The sequence below is a fragment of the Mauremys reevesii genome, linkage group 10 (genome assembly GCF_016161935.1).
Source record: "Mauremys reevesii isolate NIE-2019 linkage group 10, ASM1616193v1, whole genome shotgun sequence".
NCBI lineage: Eukaryota > Metazoa > Chordata > Testudines > Geoemydidae > Mauremys > Mauremys reevesii.
Genome location: NC_052632.1, coordinates 19640532 through 19654539, shown reverse-complemented (window position 1 = coordinate 19654539; position 14008 = coordinate 19640532). Strand labels below are relative to the sequence as shown.

The following is a 14008-nucleotide window of genomic DNA, read 5'->3' as shown; positions in this document are numbered from 1 at the left end:
AGTATTTAATGGGCACTTCCTTCCTTAGCACGCAACAAAGGATGTAACATGATCTAAAATTCAATACTGTCTGTGGCTAGCTGTTTTAGCACACTCACTGCTGGTAATTTTGTTTCCACCCCATCAATATGTTTATTAAAAACTTTACATCTTGAGAAAAATATTGTTAACTGCTCAACTGTTAAGTGGTTTAAGTTACAGTACATGCTACAATACCTGAAACAAGTTCAGTTAGGCAGAAATAATTACATGTTCAATTTCAAATAGTCACAATGTAAAATTAAATAAACATGCGCAACACAAACTGGTCATGTTACACATAATGGTAACAGGTACATGTAGTAAACTACAAATCCTTTATACTTTATCAGAAGAGAGACAGGTTAACACCAATAAGTGCCACCATTTCTATTATTGTGAGGACAAAACTGCTGTCACCTCAGCATCTTTAACTTCTTGATGCCAGCATTCATGGTACAATCGATGAGTTGCCTGTCAAAAATTCCAGGCCTCGGGCATCAAGAGCTATCAGTAATCCTACAGTTTTAGTCAGGGATATGAAAAGCCTGTTCCATTCCCCCATGCTGCACCCTCCATTCTACCCAGAGAATACACAGCCAGTGGGATTTGGGGGGTAAGGAAGGAAAGTAGACTAGAAATCTACTGTCACTGGCAAGGGTGCAGGAATGATTTTTATAGTGGGGGTGCTGAGAAACATTGAACCAAACTGTAAACCTTGTATATGATACAAACCACTTCAAGCCAGGTGGTGTGGCAGCACCCCCATTTCCAGCACCAGATCTATGGATGGTACTGTGACCAGTTAGAGGAGACTGGCTTCCTAGAAACTTCTGGCAGGTGGTGGAAAGGAGGAGGAGGGTATCTGATTACATATAGCTCTTGAAGGAGTAGGACAACTCATCTTATTTTTCAGTCTACCAGGTGCTAAATTCAGTGTCTGTTTCTCATTCCAGCTGTTGTAAATGTGAAAGCTGCTGATCAATACTGTAAATGAGTGATTAAGTTTTAGTGATTACCAAATGACCCAAAAATATATGGATGCTGGCATCCATATAGGGAAGATTGTGTTCATACATCTGAAAAGAGAACGTTAGAATACTGTGCCCAAATTGCTGAAGATGCCATCCAAGAATGCATATAGGCTTTCCTGTTTGCTCAGAAAATGAAAATAAAATGAAATGATAGGAAAACTTCAGGATGACTGCCTTTGAAGTACATGGGTGCTCAGTGCACTATTTAAGCCTTGTTTAGAAAGTAGCAACACCTAATGTAGTCCTAACACACACTGTGGAAGTTTAACATTCTTCTGTAACCATCAGCCACCTTATGGGTTAGTTGACTGAAAAAGGATACATATACCCAGGCTTCCCAACAACACTTAGTGGAACTCATAGGAAGACTATCTCTACATTTGCATCCAACTACTTTAAGTACGGTGAAACTTACACTGAGACTGAGGGTGAGGAGGACTTTTGATCAGACAGCAGCCAATGGCTGATACAAACAAGGGACTACTAGAGAGATGCACTAAAAGGTTACAAAAGAAAATGAAGTGTCAGAGTAATATGGTCAGACAGCAAGGTAAAAAACTGTCTCAGACTCAAAAAGGCATCTGACCTAATTTATTTAATCTAGAACTGGAAACCCAGGAAAAAGTAAAAAAACTTTATTCAAAGGAGGTGAGACATTTCATTACCAAGTCTCCATGTTCTGAGCTCAACCCATGATGCTGACAGACAACATAACCAATTCAAGCTAACAACAATTATGCTAATTCAACTTCTAGATGGAGCTACTGTAAGGTGGGTGCAAAACTGGTTGGATAAATTGTTCCCAGTGACAGGTATCAGAGTGGTAAAGCTTATGCCCAAATACATTTGTTAGTCTCTAAGGTACCACAAGGACTCCTCGCTGTTTTTGTTCCCAGAGAATAGTTATCAGTGGTTCACAGTCATGCAGGAAGGGCATTATGAGTGGGATCCCGCAGGGATCAGTTCTGGGTCCGGTTCTATTCAGTATGTTCATCAATGATTTATATAATGGTATAGAGAGTACACTTATAAAGTTTGTGCACAATTACCAAGCTGGGAGGGGTTGCAAGTGCTTTGGAGGATAGGGTTAAAATTCAAAATGGGATGTATTAGCAGGAGTGTTGTAAGCAAGACACGAGAAGTAATTCTTCAACTCTATTCTGCGCTGATTAGGCCTCAAGTGAAGTATTGTGTCCAATTCTGGGTGCCAGATTTCAGGAAAGATGTGGACAAATTGGAGAAAGTCCAGAGAAGAGCAACAAAAAATGATTAAAGTTCTAGAAAACATGACCTTTCAGGGAAGGTTGAAAAAACTGGGTTTGTTTAGTCTGGAGAAGAGAAGACTGAAAGGGGACATAACAGTTTTCAAGTACATAAAAGGTTGTTACAAGTAGGAGGGAGAAGAATTGTTCTTCTTAACCTCTGGGGATAGGACAAGAAGCAATGGGCTTAAATTGCAGCAAGGGAGGTTTAGGTTGAACATTAGGAAAAACTTCCTAACTGTCAGGGTGGTTAAGCACTGGAATAAATTGCCTAGGGAGGTTGTGGAATCTCCATCATTGGAGATTTTTTATGAGCAGGTTAAACAAACCCGTCAGGAATGGTCTAGATAATACTCAGTCCGGCCAGGAGTGCAGGGAACTGGACTAGATGACCTCTCGAGGTCCCTTCCAATCCTATGATTAATCCTGAGTTTTTCCCATTATCATCTAGCTTTAAAATGGAAGAATCACATTTATACCCCAAACCTCTTTCTTTGTTTGTCACAGTTTGTTGCATCCACTAAGTAAGTAAAGTCACGGATGTCAGAACAGATATTAAGACTTGTCAATTTTTAGAAGACTCTCACATGCCTCTCCGGGCAACTTAGTTATTAACTGAGTGTGTTTTTGGCACACTCTGACTGCTTTGGTTGAAACTTCATAGGCATGAAGCTGGAAAAAAAATCAGTGGGTTGTGGAATCTGTAACATACCTGAGAGCAGACAAAAGAAGAGTGGTAGGCCTAATTAGTTTGAATGAGAATTTGATTATATTTCCCTTAGAATTGCAAGCTTTTCATTTTAGACAATGAGTGCCCTTTTTAATTTTTAAAGAATAAATGTGTTTACAACATGAGATACAGTTTTTGTTCTATTTTATTTTCAAAAAATGGCTTTTTTCCTCACTGTTTTCCCCAACAGATGGAGGAAAAGCTCATCACCCTAGTTTTAGTGCAGGCAGTAGATGAGCTGTACCTGCAGGGCTGGAGTGGTTATATCACAGGCAGAGACTATCTGTATCTGCCGACAGTGCGTGGGCATAAATAAGGGCAGAGTGAGGGCAGCAGTTTCAGCAGATGTTATTCAGCATGCTCAGTACAAGCAAATCAGTTAAAACCAGGGAAAGGGGCTGGGGAGGGAGAGAGATGGACATGTGACCCTGAGTGCCATCTCACCCGCCAGGATGATCACAGGCCAGGATGATTTGATACATGCACAGGTCACATCTAATATGATGGCAACCCACAACCCTCCCAAGGTGTGTTGACCCAATGAAGCAGAAGCATACACCTTTGATGAAATATGGGGATTTTAGGTAGCAGGTAGATGCCCCTGATACCAGTGCTCCTTTGAGGCATCCCAAGACCACCTCTTAATCTTTATAACAGTCCAACAGCTGCCTTACTTCAAGATGCTGGCATGCCCTACAATCCTGGACATTCCAGGTCATTTCAGCTGGCACTTCAAGAGATGTCTGCCAGCATGTTCCAAAGTTTTAGAGGAAGAAGGGGTGACAAATCTGACATCACAAAACTGACAGGGCAGCGTGTCAAATTTAAAGAGATAAGCAACTTTAGAATAAATAGGCCAAGATAAAATTGGCATCCAATGCCAGTCAACACTCTGTATGTACGTATGCATGCATGCATTACAGTTAGCTTGTGAGCCCAAGTGCAGTGAAAAAAGTTTGTAAACACGTATTACATGAGAAAAAAATTGAAATGGCATTATTTATTCAGAAATGAATTGCTTACCTCAGCACCAGAATAGTTGAAGATTCCCACCACACTAACAGGAACTAGCTTGTTCACACAACGACCAAGAGCTTTACGTCCAAGTGCAAAGACAAAAGGAATCTCTTGCTCTCGTGCCATGGCTATTACGTTATACAGAGCTTCATCCAATCCACCTTAGGAGAAAAAAATAACACAAAGCTAAAGCTTAGAACAGTCATCTTAATAATGCACTTTGGTCCAATCCAGTATTCCACAGTTTTTGTCAGTGGCTATCAGCTAAAACTTTAGTACACATAGTTAGCCACCAGATATGTAGATTAAACCATGTACTGCCAAGAAAGCAGTAAGGCTTTGAATGCAGTGCACATGCAGTAAATTTGCTTGTTTTATTAAAGTACAGTCAAGTCTGTTATTTACTGAATATGATCAGTTAATCTGTACATCTAACAATGCTCCGAACCCTCTAATGGTGCCATGTTATACACTAGGACTACTAAAGCAGAAACTTTATGAAACTGGATTCTCTGTTTCTTAATAGACCTTTTCTTTCTCTTACATATCTCAGGAAGTTACCATTTGCATTCCCATAGTGTGCAAAATATAGTAGGCCCAGTCCCCAGTCCCACATACAGGAAGGCGCAATTCCTGCCCCACTAGTTCCTGTAGTTAAAGAAATGGACCCAAAGCAGAGTGTGGCAGCTTTACAATGGAAGTGAAAGATGACCTGTCATGCTTATGGGACAGCATGGAAATGCTTAAAATGACTCAGAAGTCAACATAATGGATTAACAAGGTTAGCATCACTGGTAGAGTTGAGGAAAATGCAATATACAAATAGCATCTATACACTAAAATATTTCTTATTAAAGCACTTGTACCTTTTGACTGGATTTTTTCACAGTTAGGAGAAATGATCACACATTTGATCTTGTTTAACTTCATGTGCTTAGTAACCTCACGCAAACCCATAACAAGCCTTCTCCTTGCTTTAGCTCTCATGGGGTCCTTTTGGTAAATGCGTTCCTGGAAGCTGACAAGCTCTTGCAATAGCAAAGTCACACACTCGTCTATTTCTTTACTTAGAACTTGATTACAATACCTGTCAATTCAGAAACCACCACATTTTAGCATATAGCAAATCAGCAGTCTCTCTCATTGCTATGTGCCTTTAAATGATTTTTGGCAGAAATAAATTTTTTGTTACTTGTTCCAAGTATACTAAATACATTTTTTAGAAGTTAAAGAACTGTACACCTAAAACAACATAAGGATATTCTGAAAGTGTTTAAAATGAAACCACAGTGAAATATATTGTCAGGATACAACCCACCTACCCAGAGCCCACAACTTAAAGAGGATAGCTCATACACACTTATATTTTACAATTCATTATTCCTTGATCAAATTTGATAATCAATAAGGGGTGCTTTCGAGCACTGGTTAGTGGTAATTCCACTGTAGTAGGGGTGGATTGTAGCAGAGTTTCCAGTTCCCCAAACTCAAAGTTGCCCTTCATTTGAAATGACTTTTCTGCCTACTCTATTTCTTAAAAGCAGCATCGTAGCTGAAGACAATCCCTAAGAAATAATTTAACCTGCCCCATGAGAAGCAAGTAGGAAACAGAGGGTGCAAAGCGCCAGGGAGTAGTACTTTTTTTACATGGGGGATAGGCTAACTTAAGTTCACCGACAACTTATAAGAGTTCAATACATTCAAATACAGTTAGAAAATACATTTGACTAGAATACACCTTTAGAATTCAAGTTGAGTAATTCAAAGCGCTTACTCTCTAAATCTCTTGCTGTGAATTTTAGTGATTGTTGAAGATGCCATTGGACTACCTATCCCTGAACTGGCAGGTGAGCCTTGTGACACTGGAGTCATGCAATATGGAGAGTTCTGACTTGCTGGAGAGAGTGAAGTATCACTAGGCATACTTAGCCCCGGTTCTGAAAGAAATGAAAAAAGCTTTGAAACGTCTAAAGTATGAAATGCATTTATATATAAAAAGCAGTATAGTTTAACATAGGGAACTCATCTGCCACTCATATGTAAAAATCAGAGAGCAGGACATATATTACAAATTTCAGGCACTTAATAGCTGTCAGGTAAACCACTTTAATGATATTTGAATATGCATTCAATTAGTACATTTGAGCTCTCTTTTAAAAAAAAAAAGTATTTGAGAATACGAGTGAAACAAGAACTACCTGAAGAGAATAAACGTCTTCCAAAAATTAAACGTGTGTGACATTTAAATTATGCTGTCTTTTTGCTGCTTTACTTTACAGTGATCTCCAGAGAGTCATTAGCTACTTTTAACATTAAATACATCCTTGCTGTCCTAGCAATCTTTAGAGTATCACTCATTACAATTACCATATCACCACAATATGGGTCACAAATCTCCATATCAAAGAGGTAGTGGCTGACAGCTTTGGATGTTCCTTTCCTTGTTCAAGAATTAACCATAGTCTTAGCAAAAGTTCAAATAGTTTGCATGAGTTCAAATGACTTGGCACTAAACTTGCATCTTCCCCCATATTGCATATGCCTCTGTACTTGCTGATTTTAGACAGAAGAGGGAGCACTAGAAGGTGATTTGAAAAGTCTGGGTTTTCATGCTTTTTTTGGCCCTACCAAAAGCAGGAGGACCAGAAGTATCACGAGAAAGCCTGTTCTAACAAGATTTCCAGCCCAAATTTGATGGGCACAACTAGTCCAGGGAAACATGTTAACTGGACTGCTGCACTTTTTCAAGTTCTTCTATCCCAAATTCATGCCTTATGAAAGCTGTGTCAGGTGCTTTTAACTACCGACTAACACTCAGAAAAAACACAACATATTACTAATCTACATTTGGCATCAGATTCTCAGTTTGTATAAACTGGTATAGAAAATCTGTGGTCACTGAAATAAATAAAACTACGCAAATGTAGATCAGCTGACGATCTGGCCCTTGAAATTTCTATTTTAACTCCCTAGGAACGTGACAGCAAAGTCAGAAGTATTATTTAACAAAAAACAAACTAGTAGACTACAATACTCAATTACCTAGGACTATGAGAACTATAAAGCTAACAAGAAATTTAAGTATTTGTTGGAACCAATTTTTAAATCAAGATTAAAAGTCTGGCTAAAAGGGAGGTTTTAAACATTTACAAAACTCCAAATACCAAAGAACTGACTCCAATGTCCCACACAGCAGAAGTTCAAGGTAAACTAGGAGTAAATGGGTGACACTGAGTAAGTTTAGGTTATGGCCAAATATCAGAAAAGCTTCCAAATTAAGGTCTATTACAGGGAAAGTGTCAAAATGGAAAGTGGAAGACTGATTTATTTGAAAAAACTAGACCTGACAAAGCACATGAGAATCTTGAATAGTTGAGGGATGGACAAAATGGCCTCAAATAGGTCTTTTTCATCTAATTTCCATTCTTTCATAAGGGAAATAGCTGACCATAAAATGTATAACAAGCTAATAGTAACGGACTTTGTTACATGTTAAAAATAAAAGCAATCAAGAATATTTTTAAAAAATGTACAGACACTTCAATTTAAAACAATTCTTTTTAAAAATCCTAAAACAAGAGAAGACCCTTACCTTCTTGAGAGGTTAACTCCTGAGACTGGTCATCAGTCAAACATACATGCACCTCTTTCTGTTCATCAGATCCCAGAAGACTGTGATCTGCAGATAAGCGTCCTTTCTTTTCTTCTCTCTCTTTTAAAATAATCTAGGAACAAGGTACTAATTTTCAATCAATTAGAAACCTGTAAGTATTACAGATTGCTACAATGAGGTGAGAAGCTTCCCTCACACAGAAATGGGGGAAAAAATCATCAAGTTTGTTTTAGAGCCTTTTTGTTCCTGAAAGTGAACCTAAACAACATATTTTAAATCTGTTTGATGGATGAGAAATGGCACCCTTCATTTTAGTAGTTGCAATAAGGCAAAACCACAATACGAGAGTATTTTTAGAGTAGTAGTGTTGCAGGAAGGGTTTTTTCATAGCTTTTGTTTAAAATACTTTCCAAACACTCTTTCAAACTTCTATTTGGTAGAGAGCGTTCATCTTTGTCACCACTACCCTCCACCCCAACTCTTATAAACACTGATGCAAGAATGCAATAAAATTGCAACAGAATCTTATCGCTTTGTCTGGAAATTGTTTTGAAACGCATCACAAAGCACCACAATACAAAGTGCTGAGACTACATGGCTATTAGCCTTTATCTTTGATACAGTAAATGATAAAATATCAATGACAGATGCCAATTCTGCAATGAATAATGAAAAATATGGGCTAGATGATCAGCCTTGTTGCATTCTCTGGACAGTGAGTCTATACATCACTTGCTTCTGTTTCCTCTCCCACCCTTCACTAGACACACAACCCAGCACTGGGTCTGTGCTAGGGGTATGTCAGAAGCATGCTGTACTCCAGAAATCAGCAAGAGCTGCTAGAAAACTATTCCTTTAGGGGCAGGTTGGTCCCCAGCTGTCCTAAAGATCAGGACATCATAATTCAAGAGTTCACGATTCCCAATCCCACTAGACCACAACTAGAACATTATTAAGAGAATTGTTAGTCACGGTTATTTCTTAATCTTGAAACCTAGATCAAGACAGTCCCAAAACAGTTGCATGGTTTACCTTTTTAAGTGCGGTCGGGCGTTTTAGTTTGGAAATTTCTCTCTCTTTTCCTCTTTTTACTTTTGGAGCAGTCGAGTCCAAAGGATTAAGACAACCCACAGATGGCTGTCCTTTAGTGAATGACCTTCTGTTGGTAGATTCTTTGGTATGAAAAGGTGCACCACCGCCAACTAAATGTAGGCAAGAAAGATAGTCTCACTAAAAGATACTACTGAAAGAAAGCCCACACACTTTCAACATTTTCACTAACGAATTCTCACCAAGTACATTTTCCTTCCTTTTGCAGGGGAAGGGGGACATTATGACAGGAAAGTTACATCACCAAATGTTGATGTTTTCATATTTACTTATTTCTTGAATTTAGCCTCATGTTTTAGGAAACTGACTACTCATTCCAGGAGAAAAAGAAGGCTATACATCACATTTAAGAGTAAGATAGAGTTTGTCCCAAATGACATGAAAATATTTTTTCTAGATGTGAATATGTAATCTGTAAATACTTCTGTTAGTTATAATAATATGACAGATTAAAAAGGAAGGTAGAATTTAACTGACATTATTTGGAAGAAACAAGATTTTTCTGTAGAGCAACAGGCCAAAAGAAATGCATTTTAAAATGAAGCCTACATCGAAGTTCTTTACAGCACTTTGTTAGATACAAGCTTGCTGGTCAGTATTTATGAGTGGAAGATTCCTCGCAAATTAGGGAATACAAAAAGTGCTTTTGTTCATTTATTTCCCAGAGGCGATTCATAGTATTTTACACAATAGCACTTAATAAGTGTTCAGGCAAAGGGGGCATTTGCCCAGGGACCCGGGCAATTTAAAAGGGCCTGGTGGCCCCTGGCCACCGCCAGCAGCGCAACAGGGCTAAGGGAGGCTTCCTGCCGGCCCTCGTTCTGTACCGCTCCCAGAAGTGGCTGGCACATCCCTGCAGCCCCCGGTAAGGGGGTTTCTGCACGCTGCCCCCGCCCCAGGCACCGACTCCGCAGCTCTCATTGGCCAGGAACTGCAGCCCCCACCAAACTCCACCCCAGAGCCTGCACCCCACATCCCATCTCCCTCCCAGAGCTTGCACCCCACACCCCAGCTCCCTGCCCCACCCTGGTGAAAGTGAGTTAATGAGGGTGGGGTAGAGCGAGCAGAGGGAAGGGGAATGGAGTGAGCAGCGGACAGGACCTTGGAGAAGGGCAGACAGGGGAATGGTCTCAGGGAAGCGGTGGGGCAAGGATCTTTGGGTTTGCGCGATTAGAAAGGCGGCAACCCTACTGGGTGGGCATGTGGAATTACCTGTGTATGAGAGGGGCCTGGTATTGGTGAGTTGACGGGCTTTCATTGCTTGTTGCTGTTTCTCAAGCGCTGCTAACATATCCCCCAAGTCTAGCTGCACAGGAGCTTTACTCTTCTTCCCAGCTGCTTTTGATAAAGCCTCCTGTTACATGAATATAAGACACAGTTCACCTTTATGTCTATTTATCAATGATCAGTAGAAGACAGCATCTTTTTTAAACAGACATTATTGCTATAATAGTGTATGAAAAAATGCTGTCTGATGGTTATTCCTCCCCTAGCAATTACTACTTGAAAATGTAACAGACCTGGAGTTTCTTCTGCTCCATACTTATTTCTGAATATTCTTGAGCTGTGGCAAGTGCTGCTGCCAAGGCTTTCTTCTTTTGACTTTTTGCACGTTTGGGTACAGAGGTTGTAATAGGAATGGGAGTTTGGACTATATTGATTGGAGAATTTTCAGGTAAATCATCCAGCTAAGGTTGCAGAAGAAAGTGTATAAACATAATTACAAGCTGTTACAATACAAAAGGAATTACTTATCTGAGACAGTAGCAAAAGAATTATGCAAAGGTAGAGAACTAGTCCATTTAGCAGATATACTACCTATCAAACAAGTAACATACAGCTGTGACACAAATCACAGTATGCATGAGGATACAGCTAAATTAGTTTTGTGGAGTACTTAATCTATATAGTGAAGGAGACATGTTACATGTCATAAACAAACTAGGGAAATTCAACCTAGATGGAGCTACTATAAGGTGGGTGCAAAACTGGTTGGAAAACCGTTCCCAGAGAGTATTTATCAGTGGTTCACAGTCATGCCGGAAGGGCATAACGAGTGGGGTCCCGCAGGGATTAGTTCAAAATCTTCATCAATGATTTAGATAATGGCATAGAGAGTACACTTATAAAGTTTGTGGACATACCAAGCTGGGAGGGGTTGCAAGTGCTTTGGAGGGTAGGATTACAATTAAAAATGATCAGACCATTTCTCCAGTTTGTCCAGAAGTAAATAGGATGAAATTTGATAAGGACAAATGCAAAGTACTCCATTTAGGAAGGAGCAATCAGTTGCACACATACAAAATGGGAAATGACTGCCTAGGAAGGAGTATTGCAGAAAGGGATCTGGGGGTCATAGTGGACCACAAGCTAAATGAGTCAACAGTGTAACACTGTTGCAAAAAAAGCAAACATCATTCTGGGATGATGTTTTTTATGTAATCTACCAATTTTTTTCTCCCACCAATTCATTTTTTTAAATAAATAGGTATTCTAATCACATGTGGTTCCTCCACAGTTATAAAATAGCAATGGGGGGTAGGGGGCGGAGAAATCCAAGTCTTGGCTTCTTGACAGTATGGTTTTCCCTGACATTGCTATTTTAGTTAAAAGACCATTGGAAAAGTATTTCCATAACAAAGTCTATAGTAATTTGTGCAGTATATGCTTTTTTTTAAAATTCCACCATAGTGACCTTGTAAATACTGCAATAGACCAGACAGATTCATGCAAACAGGGAATGTAAATTCAGGTAACACTAATCAGAAATTGTCTTCACCTTAAAAATAAATATCAAGAATTAAAAAAAAAGGCTTTACTTACTACTTTTGGTGAAAATTTTTGCTGAATGTTGCCACCCTTGCCACTTCCACTGTCACTATTTAACTCTGGAAATTCATCTTCATCCTAAATGAAGAATTGAGGATTAAAAATCACACTGGCCTACAACTTGGGTAAAAACCCACCACACGCCAAAATACCAAGGGCATTAACTTGAATGGCCAAGACTGGAAGTGAAGTATCCAGTACTTGTATCCAATGGTAAAAATAATACTGTACATATTTTGAGCAGTATATTATGTTAAAGAAATCCCCGCAATATTAGAGAAAAGCACTGAATTTAGTTAACTTTTACATTCTATAAAAACTGCAGCAAAAAGTAAATTGGAAATCTACTACCCTACTTTCAAAATTTAACTGAGTTTAATATAAAATCAGAAAGTACACATAGTAGACCTAAACTACAGAGGCAATACATATAGTATTGTGAGAAATCAGTGTATTTTATCACATTGTTGAACTTTAGAATTAGTTTTCAGCAAGAAGAGATGTCACGAGGCAACTATCACCAGTTCAACATGTTTTATTAGGTCTTGTCATACTGAAATTCTAACAGTGATATGAACACAAAAAAATACCTCAAAGTACAAGGGTTCGGGACTTTGTTCTGCTCTGCTTGATTGGCTTGTGTTTAAAGGCTTCTCGTGTCGCTTCTGCAGCTTTTGCCTTCTTTCTGAAGATGTGCTTTGTCCTCTGCATCTGAAACCAGACTTACAAATCAAGGAAAGAGTTCTTAGTGTTTTAGAATTAAAAGTGGTATAAATCTGTATGCATTCATGCTAGCTACTCAATTATACTAACAGGAAAAAAAAAAAGAGACAACTCAAAGTTAAAATTGATTTTTACAAAATAAGCTACATTACCTATGGGGTGTGTGCATTTTTTAAAATGAACATATTTGACTGAAAGGCACAGTTATTAATTCTAAGTATATTGTACAGGTGGGACCAGAGATTAAAAATTCTTTGGAATATTAATATTTTAATTTTATTTTTTATCACTAAGGCTGATTGTTTATATTTTGCATTTCATCCTTCTCTGAAATATTACACTAATGCATGAAAGAAAGTGAAATTGACTCATCTTTTTGAAGATACCAGGATAAAGTTTAAGAATAAAAACTACATTTTTTTATAAGCACTCATAGAAACTGTTACTGTTCTATGACTAGACAGCATCCCTTTAAAAGTATTCATCAGCTGAACAGTTAATATGAGTGAACAAAGATTACAAATGAATTAATTTCAGCAACACCTACATACATAGTATATATCTGCAATGTACATTTTTAACAACAACTTTTATGGAATGAACTAAACCTTTTCAAATTCTATATTTGCATTTGGAAAGAGATATAATACATCCATTATACGCTTCTCATACATACACAATTAGTTACACAAGGTAACAGAAGCAAAGACAAAGTTCCGCTTTAAACTCTTCATATTCACCCTGAGTATTACAGAATAGGTGATGTGAGAATGAAATAATCTGAGCTTCCACTCCTTCTGAATACCAGTGAACAGGAGAGGCCTTATCTAAAAGACCACAGTTGTGGTCTTCTGCGGGCTCCTCTGATATTGGAGACCAAGAACTATAAGGAAGATCATCAGCTCTCTCTCATTTTGTAGACCTTTTTCTTGCTAAAACAGTTTTGAATACAGAAACCAAATGCTCCAACTCAATGTATTTTTCCTGATGTGTGCCCTCCAATACAGCTGCTCAGGCTGGACACAGAGGTATCATCATATGATAATGCTGTTTTGCTTGTCCTCTGCAAAATGCGAAGGCTTGTTCTACCACTCAATAGTTGACATAGGAATATTAAAACTGAAGACTCAACTGATGCAGTTACAAAATTAGTTGAAAGCGCCATTGTGATGTAACATCTAAATATACGCAATGCTAAACATTGTTCCTGATGAGCTAGTAAAATGAGAGTGGTGATGCTGTGAACTTTGGCACTGGAGATGCAAATCCACCGCTGACTTCAGAGTTTTATCCTTTAATTGGTGAAGGTTTAAGGTGCAGCGATGAGAAAGCATTTTCTTCCAGGAACTAAGTGTGATAATGGCATGCTGAACATGTAATTTTTTAAAATTAAGAGCATTGTATCCATCTCAAGAACAGCTCCTCACCTGATCTCCAAACTGGAGGAAGAGTTTGCTAACAGGGCTCTTTTGGAGGTAACTACGAGGAGGTAACTACAGAGGTCACTTGGTGACTTCTCCTCAGAATCTTCTCTTAACTGACCACAGTTGGACCAAACAGACCAAAAAAAAACCCCTCACAAAACCTATTTTATTGGACCCTCCCCACAAGTCACCCTATGTGCAGAAAGAGCTACATTCACAGGAAGCTTACCAGGGCATGAATGTGCACA

The 14008-nt window shown here is 38.7% G+C and overlaps 1 protein-coding gene across 1 annotated transcript in view; it reads right to left on the bottom strand.

Moving 5' to 3' along the window:
- SECISBP2L (SECIS binding protein 2 like) overlaps positions 1 to 14008 on the bottom strand; it is a 42453-nt gene that overhangs the window by 6741 nt on the left and 21704 nt on the right. Inside the window, exons 8-16 of the mRNA XM_039492382.1 lie at positions 12204 to 12335; positions 11608 to 11691; positions 10305 to 10472; positions 9997 to 10138; positions 8707 to 8876; positions 7654 to 7786; positions 5836 to 5998; positions 4928 to 5148; positions 4068 to 4222 (exon numbers count right to left, since the gene is read on the bottom strand). Of these exons, the coding sequence (XP_039348316.1) occupies positions 4068 to 4222; positions 4928 to 5148; positions 5836 to 5998; positions 7654 to 7786; positions 8707 to 8876; positions 9997 to 10138; positions 10305 to 10472; positions 11608 to 11691; positions 12204 to 12335 (1368 nt within the window). The remainder of the gene's footprint in view (positions 1 to 4067; positions 4223 to 4927; positions 5149 to 5835; positions 5999 to 7653; positions 7787 to 8706; positions 8877 to 9996; positions 10139 to 10304; positions 10473 to 11607; positions 11692 to 12203; positions 12336 to 14008) is intronic.